This window comes from Gopherus flavomarginatus, chromosome 5, assembly GCF_025201925.1.
Source record: "Gopherus flavomarginatus isolate rGopFla2 chromosome 5, rGopFla2.mat.asm, whole genome shotgun sequence".
Classification (NCBI taxonomy): domain Eukaryota; kingdom Metazoa; phylum Chordata; order Testudines; family Testudinidae; genus Gopherus; species Gopherus flavomarginatus.
Window position 1 is genome coordinate 158,828,650 of NC_066621.1, and position 12,516 is coordinate 158,841,165.

The 12,516-nt window shown below is 38.5% G+C and overlaps 1 protein-coding gene across 1 annotated transcript in view; it reads right to left on the reverse strand.

Annotated features, from left to right (window-relative positions):
* Positions 1 to 1,033: 1,033 nt before the first annotated feature.
* TOGARAM1 (TOG array regulator of axonemal microtubules 1) overlaps positions 1,034 to 12,516 on the reverse strand; it is a 69,783-nt gene continuing 58,300 nt past the window's right edge. The window contains exons 20-22 of the mRNA XM_050956021.1: positions 8,026 to 8,245; positions 7,252 to 7,338; positions 1,034 to 2,211 (exon numbers count right to left, since the gene is read on the reverse strand). Of these exons, the coding sequence (XP_050811978.1) occupies positions 1,958 to 2,211; positions 7,252 to 7,338; positions 8,026 to 8,245 (561 nt within the window). The 3' untranslated portion in view covers positions 1,034 to 1,957. The remainder of the gene's footprint in view (positions 2,212 to 7,251; positions 7,339 to 8,025; positions 8,246 to 12,516) is intronic.

The following is a 12,516-nucleotide window of genomic DNA, read 5'->3' on the forward strand; positions in this document are numbered from 1 at the left end:
ATATCTAAGCTGGTAATTAAGCTTAGAGGATTCAGGTGCTGGTACCTCATTTTCTGAACTTTAAGGTTCAGATCTGAGAAGGAATGCTGACAGACCTGCTGCCTATTAATTTCACTGGTGAGGCCTAGTTTATGAGTAGTAAATAACACTTCCTTCTTTACTTTCTTCACACCAGTCATGATTTTATAGACCTCTCATATTCCCCTAGTCATCTCTTTTCCAAGCTGAAATGTCCCAGTCTTATTAATCTCTTCTCATAGGGCAGCCATTCCATGCCCCTAATCATTTTGTTGGCCCTTTCTGAACCTTGTCCAATTCCAATACATCTTTTCTGAGATGAGGCAACCAGATCTGCAAGCAATATTCAAGATGTGGGCGTATCATGGATTTATATAGAGGCAATATGATATTTTCTGTCTTACCTAATGATTCCCAATGTTGTTAGCTTTTTTGACTGCCACTGCACATTGAGTGGATGTTTTCAGAGAACTATCCACAATGACTCCAAGATCTCTTTCTTGAGTGGTAACAGCTAATTCAAACCATCATTTTTGTTTTTTCTGTACAGTACCTAACAATGAGCCCCCATCGGTGACTGGGGACCTTAGCTCTACAACAACAGATGTCCCCACTCCTCTTGGAAGTAAACATTCATTAAGAGCTGCGAGGCTTGTGTTAAGGAGCTAAAAGTGGGGAATTAAACTCCTGTAAGAAATAAATATCTACAACTAATTTTCCACACTTAACTTAGCTCTAGCTATACCTGTAACTGAAGTGGACCACACACACGTTTCCTTGAGCTCACAATTTGAGGGGGGAACATACAGTTTTACACTTGTAACCATCTTACTGTTTAGCACTATTACCCATGAAACAGAACCTTGCTTCATGGTAACATTCACCCCTCATGATACCCAGTGTAAACCAGAACTTCACAGATAACATTAGTCTTTGTTGTATGTTTAGTTGCCCATAAACAATTTTTAACTTTCATCCAACAAAAGGGAGAGAGTTTGAGTGAAACGTGTCACAATTTTACAGAAATAAATCCATTTATTTTTTATAACATTCCTTTTTCTTTTTAAAATGAGTACAGTACTTGTAGCCGGAGAACTCTGAAAAAAGCTATTGAAGACCTGGCACTATGTTGTTGAGAATTACACACCTGGGCTGAGAGATAACACCTTTATAAATATTTGAAAGAAAGATTAAATTTAGTGTTTTTAAACAAAACTACAGAAGTTACATTCACCACCTGGAATTTTTTTTTTAAGACAAATGTGTATTTCAAAATCTGTAAAAATTATTCATTTCCTAAATTTTTTTGTAATCATGCTTCATTATAACCTGTTAAAATTTTACATCTGTGCAGCTGATTATGCCCAACTGTCAAACGAATGTTACATCAATGTAATAGGAGCAATAGCAAGCTAATACTGCACAATCATAAGTGGACTGATTTAAGAAATACGTATTTTTCACAAATGTCACACAACCCCCTGTTCTTGGTACCATATACATCACTCAAGGATTTTTTCCACTTACATAAGTAAGGCTAAGTGAGAAAACATGTCAGAACATGATTACATAATAAAAAGTATATTATTCATTACAAATTTCATATCTATTATTACATACAGGGTACTGTGCTGTAATTTCTAAAGAAGAGTGCAAATGAGCAGGACTGACTTCTCTTTAAAGACCTTAGATACTTCCATGTGGCCTGCAAGCAACACTGGTGAGGACAGTTCATTATACTGATTTGGTGTACATATGCTGGTACAGGACAGTGAGGTACTCTGCAGATTGTCAGTAAAGGCAGCCATTCTAAGTTTTCTACATGAAAGTGCAGGCACTGTGAAAAAGCAACTTTAGAATTGTTTCACTTGTCTTCATGTAAACAGTTATCAGTCTGTCGTATAGTGTATGTATTGATTGATCTACACACACGTTTATTTTAGGTAGCTATATCAAGAAATTCTTCTAAATTCTTTTTGATGTGTGGTGGCTGAGATGCAGCCTGGATTAACAGGCTTTGACCCATTTGTGCAAAAAGTGCTTTTGATAATTTAGCTGTAGCTGTCCGAATATTTCCTCCGGCTCCAGGCAGCGAGCCACTGTTTGTCATGTTTCCTAAGAGATGCCACAGGACAACTAAAACTTTCTGCTCTATAGCATGAGGCTTCCGTGGGTATAGCTCCATAACAAGATCTGAAAGAATTAAGAGAATAATACAACCATAATTACCATGTTGTAGTATATTGTTTGTATTTTCTTTGCAAATACAATGACATCTATGAAGCCAATTTAAATAGTATCGCTTGAAAATCATCTCCCCCTCAGAGGCTTTTTACCTTTTTTAAAAAAAAGTTATATCTATCTACCACAAGTTAATAATTGTAACCATTCATTAAAAAATAATGTCAGATAAACCTAGAAAAGGGGATACATTTTGAGGTAGGGTTCTTATAACTTCCTTTTCTCATCAGTATTGCAGTTTGTGTGTTAGGATAACTGACAGAGTGCTGGGCAACAGCAGCTGTACCAGCACACTGACCATGGGATCGCCAATTAAGTCACTCCCAAGTAAGCCTCAGCAGTAAAGCTCAGCCTAATTGATTGGGATGGTCCCAGAAGAGCCCAAAAGGCTAATTAGCCCATTACCCAAGAGGTAGAACAGGCACAGGAAGGAAGTGCTCAGAGAGAAAGAAAGACTGCCAGGTTTTTCAGGGTCAGAGCCCAGAGAGATCAGATATCTTCTCTCCGCCTGTCTTGGCTCACTGAGCTAAGGAGTATATGCTTTTCAATACAGATCTGCAGAAGTTGGTATGGGTGCTAGGGAGAACACTTTCAATCAATCGCACCAGGTGTTTGATGAGAGGAAGGTCTGAGCAATTTATGGCTAGAAGACAGAGGAGTGGAGTGATGCTGTCACACTGACCTACTCTTCTGAGAAACCTGACAGAGTTCCAGATGTTCTGCAACACTTGGGCATAACAGGTAGAACTAAAAACACTGTGGCAGTACAGAAGCCCTATAATACAAATACCCCTAAATAAAATAACTTCCCAACTTAAGATTTAACGACTTCAAGGCATAAATATTAACGGCATATTTTCATCTTGTCACCAGAGTGCATAGCTATACAGTGCCATTAATTTTACTAGATCACCACCACCACTGTCATGGGGTTAGGGGGGGAAGCCTGATACACAAATGTGCTGGAAATTCAACTTCATATATAAAATGCATAAGAACGGCCATACTGGGTCAGACTAATAGTTCATCTAGCCCAGTATTCTGTCTTCTGATAGCGGTCAGTACCAGATACTTCAGAAGGAATGAACAGAACAGATAATTATTAAGTGATCCAACCCTTGTCACCCACTCCCAGTTTCTCAGTCAGAAGCTAGGAACACCCAGAGCATGGGATTGCATCCCCAACCATCTTAGCTAATAGCAGAGGTACTCAAAGTTCATTGCACCGTGACCCCCTTCTGACAACAAAAATTACTATACGACCCGAGGGTGGACTGAAGCCTGAGCTCCACCATCCCTGGCAGGGGGGCCGAAGCCCGAGCCCCGCCTCCCAGACAGCAGGGCCAAAGCCAAAACCCTAAGCCCCATCATCCAGGCCTGAAGTCCTTGGGCTTCAGCTTTGATTCCAGGTGCTGGGGCTCAGGCTTTGGTTTCCACCCTGGGGGGGCCCCAAAGCTTGAGGGCTTCAGCCCTGGATAGTGGGGCTTGGACCTTGGCTTCAGCTTCAAGCCCTAGCAAGTCTGAGGCCAGCCATGGCGACCCATTAAAAAGGGGTTACTACCCACAGTCTGAGAACCGCTAAATTAGTCTAATGATCTCCCACCTCCTTTAGAGTACTGATAACAAAAGATAATTCAGTCAGATATTCATCTAAAGCAGTGGGTTTCAACCAGGGGTACACATACCCCTGGGAGTACACAGAAGTCTTCTAGGGGGTACATCAACTCATCTAGATAAATGCCTAGTTTTACAACATGCTACATAAAAAGCACTAGCAAAGTCAATACAAACTAAAATTTTATAGACACTGACTTGTTTATACTGCTCTATATACTATACACTAAAATGTAAGTACAATATTTATATTTTAATCAATTTATTTTATAATTATATGGTAAAAATGGAGAAAGTAAACAAATTTTTCAGTAATAGTAAGCTGTGACACTTGTATTTTTATGAAAGCAACAAAGAATCCTGTGGCACCTTATAGACTAACAGACGTTTTGGAGCATGAGCTTTCGTGGGTGAATACCCACTTCATCAGATGCATGTAGTGGAAATTTCCAGGGGCAGGGGTGTGTGTGTACACACACACACACACACACACACATATATACATATATATATATATATATATATATATATACACACACACACACATATACACACACACACCTGCCCCTGGAAATTTCCACTACATGCATCTGACGAAGTGGGTATTCACCCACGAAAGCTCATGCTCCAAAACGTCTGTTAGTCTATAAGGTGCCACAGGATTCTTTGTTGCTTTTACAGATCCAGGCTAACACGGCTACCCCTCTGATACTTGTATTTTTATGTCAGATTATGTAAGCAAATAATTTTGAAGTGAGCTGAAACTTGGGGGATACTCAAGACAAATCAGAGTCCTGAAAGGGGTACAGCAGTCTGGAAAGTTTGAGAACCACTAATCTAGAGGTTTTTTTGCTTGGAAATTGGATATCCCTCAGATCTGTCCACAATAGAAAAAACCAACCTGGTAGATTTTCTAAATGGCTTAATCCTGTCCAAGTAAAAGCTAATACTCTCCTGACATCAAGTGTATGTAATTCCACATCCTCCTCATTCAGATGTGGTTCAGGAAAGAAAACTGGAAGAGGAGTAGAATGGTTAACATGGAAGTCACACGCCACCTTTGGTAAGAATTTGGGATATGGCTGCAGTAGGACGTTGTCCTTGAAGAATACTGTGAATAGGAGGATATGCCATCAGATCCCTAACTCCCCAACTCTTCAAGCTGAAATAATGGCTGCTGGGAAGGCCATTTTCGTGGATAAGTCAAGTAGAGACAGGTTGCCATTGGCTCACAGGAAGGTTTGTAAGGCATCTAAACACCAAGTTGAGGTCCCAAACCTGGGCAGGATGTTTGACTCATGGAAAGATTTTCCTAACCTCTTGAGAAATCTCATCATCAGATGTGCAAACACTGAAAAGCTCTCCACCAGAAAATAGAAGGCCAGAATAGCTACCAAAATTTACCATACTGGAACTCAAAGACAAACGTGTCTTTGTAAGTTCTAGGATGTAATCTAGTATACCTGACAGAAGAGGACACAGGTGAAAGGTGTCTTAGGTCACACCAGTGATTGAATCTCATCCACTTTTGTAGTTGAGTATTATGAGTAGACAGCTTTCTACTACATAATATTCTTCTCACTTCCTCAGAACAGGTTGTTTCTAACCCCACAAATCAATTAGCCATGCTTTGAGGCAAAGAACTCTGAGGTTTAGGATGAAGAATTTGACTAGCATCCTGGAGAGAGAAGAAGATGAGGGATGGTGGGGAGGATGATCAGTTGACAAGCAGCCAACTGGATGAGGTAAGGAAACCATGTCTGTCTTGACCACATTGAAACCACCAGAATAACTCTGGTCTTGTCCTTCCTTATCTTGATCAACACCTTGGATATTAGAGGAGTTGAAGGAATTGCATACAACAGACCTGACATCCAGCAAAGGAGAAATGCATCTCACAAGGGAGTGGCCCAGTCCCGCTCTCAAGCAGAACTGAAGCACTTCCTGTTTCTAGCCAGGGAAAACACGTCTATCTGCAGGACACTCCAACATTGAAATAGTCAGTGGAGTATAATGGGTCAGACGCCGAACAGAAGGAGTTCATCATGAGGTAGCACCATTTAATTTCCCTTTTTTTTCTCTAGCTCTCAATTTGAATGCCAGGCTAAAATTACACTTTTAGGGGATATGTGACTCTCCAAGGCAACAGATTCATGCTGGAAGGCTCTCCCAGTGTAAGGCAATATTTAAAACCCAGAGCGCCAGGCATATCCTCCCAGCAATCTAAACTTCTCCTCAGGGAAATAAGCTGAAAGAACAATGGTCCTTACACATACACATGCGCAAAAATTAACTATGATTCTTAGCTTAATAGTAGTAGTAGCAGTAGTAGTAAAGTAAAACTATGAAAAAACCCTACAGTTGAGTTAAGCTCAATGTGGACATTTCTTAGGCTCCTCTTCAGGCCAAGGCAGTTGAGAAGGAACAGAGGTTGGTTTACCTGCACAACTGTATAGAACCAAAGTGCAGAGCACAAGGCAGAGTAAAGCACACGTGCAGGCAGAATGGGCACTGCTACCTAAAGTCTCTGATCGAAGGCACGTGGGGTACATGCGCACTTGAAGTGGAGCACCCCTAGGGACACTACTCAAAGGAGGAGGATAACTTACATCTCCTAGTGAAAGGTCTGGGAAAATCTGAAGATAAGATGAGGATGGGAGGGGGGTTCCTGTGTAAGCATTAGAATATAATTGATATATTAACCAATCAGACAAGAAGGGGAGAGTGTAGTTTACATGACTAATATGCAAAAAGAACAGGAGTACTTGTGGCACCTTAGACTAAAATTTATTTCAGCATAAGCTTTCGTGGGCTGCAGCCCACTTCTTCGGATGCATGACTAATGTGCTGTAAGATTACTCCAAAGGTTCAGAAGGGGGAAAGACACAGCACCACACATGACAGAGGAGTAAGCAAACCTCTCCTACAGCTCTCAGTCTTCTGGCTTGTTCCACAAAGATGCAGAGGGCTGCCTGTGCTGATCACGTGCTGGATCAGGACTCAAGTGACAATATGACCTATTTCAGTTATGGAAATATTGACAGCACAATCCAAGATGAAAACTAAATTAGCAGTTTAGCAAGAACCACTGAAGTTACACTATCGTTTAGGTTATTATTTGGCTCCCTTTGCAGGAGTATCTGACCAACTAATGTGTCTGCCTCTTTGGCTTAAAAATACTATTTCTTCTGACAGAGAACATGCGGCATGAGAATCACTGCATGGGCTATGCGCATGATTTCTGTGGCTGTAGGGCACATCTGTCAAATGTGATACTACTGCTGTTTGACAAACCACCACTTGCATCAAGAAGTGAGTTTGGCAAATGAGAACAGAATACAAGTAAAAGTGAACTTGCAAAGCAATATGTAACTTTACCAGCAAGCTTTTCAGTCATGTCTTGTTTTGCTTTTCCATTCAAAAACTGGGCCTTTGTGCAGAATGGTTGGAGAAGCAAGTAATTATCTAAATTCAAAGAATAAAAGATGTTAAAAACCATCAGAATAATCACATTTATACAACAGAAAAGTATGTAGACAAGTTAAGATGACTTTATAAAATAAAATCTTCAGTTCACAATTTATTTAAATAAAACTACTGAACCAAAGTGACTTAAGGTAGAAAGTCTATTTTTTTCACTGAAGATTAAAGGATTATTTTAACTTGTGAATTTTTATGAATAGTTACAAGAGAACTGATTTCTTGTAAGGACTAATTACTACATACTGCAGAGAGTTAGAAATGTACATGGCAGCTAAAGCCATGAACATCTACCTTCCTGCTCATTGGCTTAGTCCTCAAAGTCGCTTAAGACTTTCAAATTCTATAAAAGTCATTACAGTTAGGGACACTCAGCCATCTCAGCAGGAGAGCTTCAATTTGCAGGCCTGGGCCCTTCTTGAGTTATATAAATTGACTTAAAGCAACATTGTTGCATCAGTTTATGTGCTGATCAGGGCAAACAGCAGTAAGTGATGTGAATGTGCAAAGTGAAAAAGGAAATAGTTAGCCTCTCTGTTTTTTTCATACTTCTCAAAGTCAATCTATGCTGAGCTTATCAATATACTTAAACCCTCTCCTACCCACCACACATATACAATGGCTTGGTAGACACAGTTTTATAAAGACTGGCTACTTCAAACAGTTAACTACCTAAATGTTGACAAAGAGCTTGAATAACATTCGTGGCAGCAGCATAGATCCCTGGATTCTTGGAGTTCAGGTTGTTGTCTACCATGGCTGGAATCAACATGTTGATAACAGGTGATAAGTTCTCTTTCAGCAAAGGAATCATCTTGTACATTGTCTCTAGAGCTACCTGATTTACTTTGCTGTTGGAGTCATGTAAGCGAGACTTGAAAGCGTCAAAGATCTGAAAAAGTGTACAAATATCACAGGAGTTAGAAAAGTTTCATGTTTTCTCACGTTATTTGAGTAACTTGAGTTGTGCATTTTACTCAAATACAATTTTGACGTGCAATTATCTGGGATTTTATTCTTTTTATCAAGGTAAAATGGAGTTTGATATTTTTATCAATTTTATCTCAGTTCATATGTATTCTAGCCATTCCCAGACAAGGCAATAAGGTTACACTAGCCTTCTGTAACTTTTGATCTGATAGCCGTATTTTCTGTGCTACTGATTTTTTTTAAACAAGGCTACCCATTGAAACAGACCGAATCCCTAGATTTTGCATGAAAAGAGTAGAGTGTCCCTCCCATAACATTTTAGAGCCATGTTTGTGCAGCGTTTAGCACAGTGGGGCTTTGGTCTATAATTTCAACCCCTACATACTACGACAACACAAACGATAAAGAATAAGTAGGCCAAAGTGGTTGTTGCCTTCCTGAAGCAAAGACAAAACAGAAACAATAACTATTTCTATTTATAGACTTTTAAGGCCAGAAGAGATTATGATGATCGCTTACTCCAGTGGTTCTCAAGGGGTACGTATACCCCTCAGGATACGCCAAGGTATTCCTCATCTAGATATTTGCCTAATTTTACAATAGGCTACATAAAAAGCACTAGTGTAGTCAGTACAAACTAAAACTTCATACAGACACTGACTTGTTTATAACTGCTCTATATACTATACACTGAAATGTAAGTACAATATGTATATTCCAATTGATTTATTTTATAATTATATGATAAAAATGAGAAAGCAAGCAATTTTTCAGTAATGTGTGCTGTGGCACATTTGTATTATGTCTGATTTTGTAAGCAAGTAACAAGTGAAACTTGGGGGTACACAAGACAAATCAGACTCCTGAAAGGGGTACAATAGTCCAGAAAAGTTGAAAGCCACTGTTCTAGTCTGACCTCCTGCATAACACAGAACCTCACTTAGTAATTTCTGTATTAAACCCACAATTTTTGTTTGAGCTAAAGCATCTCTGGGACACTGACAGAACAGCCAGCTTGTGGGTGACCCATAACAACTTAACAAGAGGCACCGAAATGTAATCAAGACAATCTATTTGTATGTGGATTTCAAAGAGATGTACTAGACCAGAATCATTAACCCATTTATTCGTAGTAATAGAAATCAAGGGTAGATGCTAAGTGTATGTGTCTGTGTTTACCAGTATCTTGTTAGAAGCTTAACAATCTAATTAGCTGTAGACACTAAATCCTGTTCCCATCTTATAATTAGGGCTGTCAAGCGAATACAAAAAATAATTGTGATTAATCGCGCAATAAAAAAATTAATCACAATTAATCACACTGTTAAACAATAAGAGAATACCATTTATTTAATTATTTTTGGATGTTTTCTACATACATTTTCAAATATATTGGGATTTCAATTACAATACAAAGTGTACAGTGCTCACTTTATATTTATTTTTTATTACAAACATTTGTGCTATTAAAAACAAAATAGTATTTTTCAATTCTCCTCATACAAGTACTGTAATACAATCTCTATCATGAAAGCTGAACTTACAAATGTAGAATTATGTAGAAAAAAATAACTGCATTCAAAAATAAAACAATGTAAAACTTTAGAGCCTACAAGTTAACTCAGTCATACTTCTTGTTCACTCAGCCACTCAGATGAACAAGCTTGTTTACATTATCAGGAGATAATGCTGCCTGCTTCTTGTTTCCAATGTTATCTGAAAAGTGAGAACAGGTGTTCACATGGCAGTGTTGTTGCAGGCGTTGCAAGATATTTACGTGCCAGATGTATTAAAGATTCGTACTTCAACCACCCTTCTAAAGGACATGCATCCATGCCAATGAGGGGTTCTGCTTGATAACTATCCAAAGCAGTGCAGACTGATGCATGTTCACTTTCATCATCATGAGTCAGATGCCACCAGCAGAAGGTTAATTTTATTTTTTGGTGGTTCAGGTTCTGTGTCATCATCCGAGACTGCTATAACATGAAATATATGCACAGTGCGGGTAAAACAGAGCAGGAGACATACTATTCTCCCCCAAGGAGGTCAGTCACAAATTTAATTAATTAATGCCTTTTTTTTTTTTAAAAAAACAAGCATCATCAGCAGGGAAGCATGCCATCTGGAATGGTGGCCAAAGCATGAAGGGGCATACGAATGTTTAGCATACGTGGCATGTAAATATTTTGTAGCCAGCATTGCAAAAGTGCATGTGAACGCCTGTTCTCACTTTCAGCTGACACTGTAAATAAGAAGCCCGCAGCATTATCTCCCATAAATGTAAACAAACTTATTTGTCTTAGTGATTGACTGAACAAGAAGTAGGACTGAGTGGACTTGTAGGCTCTAAAGTGTTACGTTTTGAGTGCAGTTATGTAACAAAAAAAAAATCTACATTTGTAAATTGCACTTTCATGATAAAGAGATTGCCTTACGGTATTGTATGAGGTGAATTGAAAAATACTATTTCCTTTGCTTTACCGTTTTTACAGTGCAAGTATTTGTAATAAAAATAAATTGAGCACTGTATACTTCGTATTCTGTGTTGTAACTGAAATCAATATATTTGAAAATGTCAGAAAACATCCAAAAATATTTAATAAATTTCAATTGGTATTCTATTGTTTAACAGTACGGTTAAAACTGTGATTAATTGCGATTATTTTTTTTTAGTTAATCGTGAGTTAACTGCGATTAATCGACAGCCCCACTTATAATGCTTCATTACTATATTCCATGGACTTCAAGATCAAAAGAGGATATCATCATTTAGATGGGACTTGTGGTATAATATTATTATTGTCCTAATCTCTCCTGGAAACCTGTAATTCCACATAGTAAACCACTTGGGATCTGTCTTGTTAGTTTGAATGGCTAATTGCCTTATGTGAATGAATGCAACTAGTTTACCTGTGTATGCACAGGAAAACAAGCATCAAAGTAACTATCTGCACTGCCTATTCTTTCTCGGGAAAGGTCCTGCTATGATAAAGGTCCTGCTTGTCAGCTTGCTAGGGAGTTGTAAAGGAAATTCATGTTCAGCTGGTCTTCCACCTTGACCCCCAAGTCCTTTTCAGAGTCACTGCATACAGTCCCCATTCTGTAGGTGTGGCCTGCATTCTTTGTTCTTAGATTAATTATATTCTTACAACTGGCTGTATTAAAATACATATTGTACAAATGAACTGTGGGAATGAAGAACAATATATGTGCTTTGCAGTGTAAGTAATAAAGGGTTAAATTAGTTTTGAAAGAATACATGTTTCTGTAGGTCACATAAAGTGCAGGTCTGTTAGCAGTTGTGGGAAGGCCTTGAAAGTATGCAGCTTAAATTGAAAAACTGGACCTGAAAGCTAACTGATAAGATAGAAGGAAGAAGAGGCCTAAATTATCAGGAATAGTTAATAATAAGGAAAGATTATATGAGTTGAACCAGCAATGACCCCAAACCACCAAAACCTGTTTTTTAGCTAGTTAGCCCTTAGCAATGACATCACTTATTTGTTACTGGCTAAAAAAGGATAAGCTTTTGAAGGGTTCATTGCTAGTATTTAACCGAGTTGGAGCTGGCCAATAGTGGTGTAAGCACCCCCTGGGTTAGCTCTTTTGTAAGTGTTTTGATCAAATGTTTATAAACGTTTTGTTACAGTTTGAATGAAGTAGTTGCCTACTATTTAGGCTATTAGATGTGTTTAGAGGAATGGTATAGATATCATTCAGCCTTTGGATTTAACAAAGGAATTTACAGTTAAGCTATTGTCTGGTGGAATCCTACATTACTAATATCTATGATAATAAATTCCAATGAGACCCCACCTTACCAAGCAATCCGGATCAATCTGTATAACTGACTTTACCCCATCATTATTTACCACTCTAGTCATTTATGTCATCTGCAAATTTTACCAGCAATGGTTTTGTATTTTCTTCTAGATCACTGATAAGGATATTTTATAGCATTGGGCCAAGAATCGATCCTGCAGGACTCCATTAAAAGTAAAGGAATTCTGCTAGGGTTTTAACCTAATCTATTTTAGGCTGCTATTTTCCCCCTCAAAAATGGCATTCCTGAATAAGTAGACTGGATGCAGCTACCTCATTGATACTAACAAATTAACTCTTGGGAAAAAAATAGAAACAGACCTCATCTCCTTTAAATCCCAAAACAAGATAAGACAGACTTTGCAGAACTATGCTGAACAGATGGTACAGAGGAAGCTGAGGAAGTCT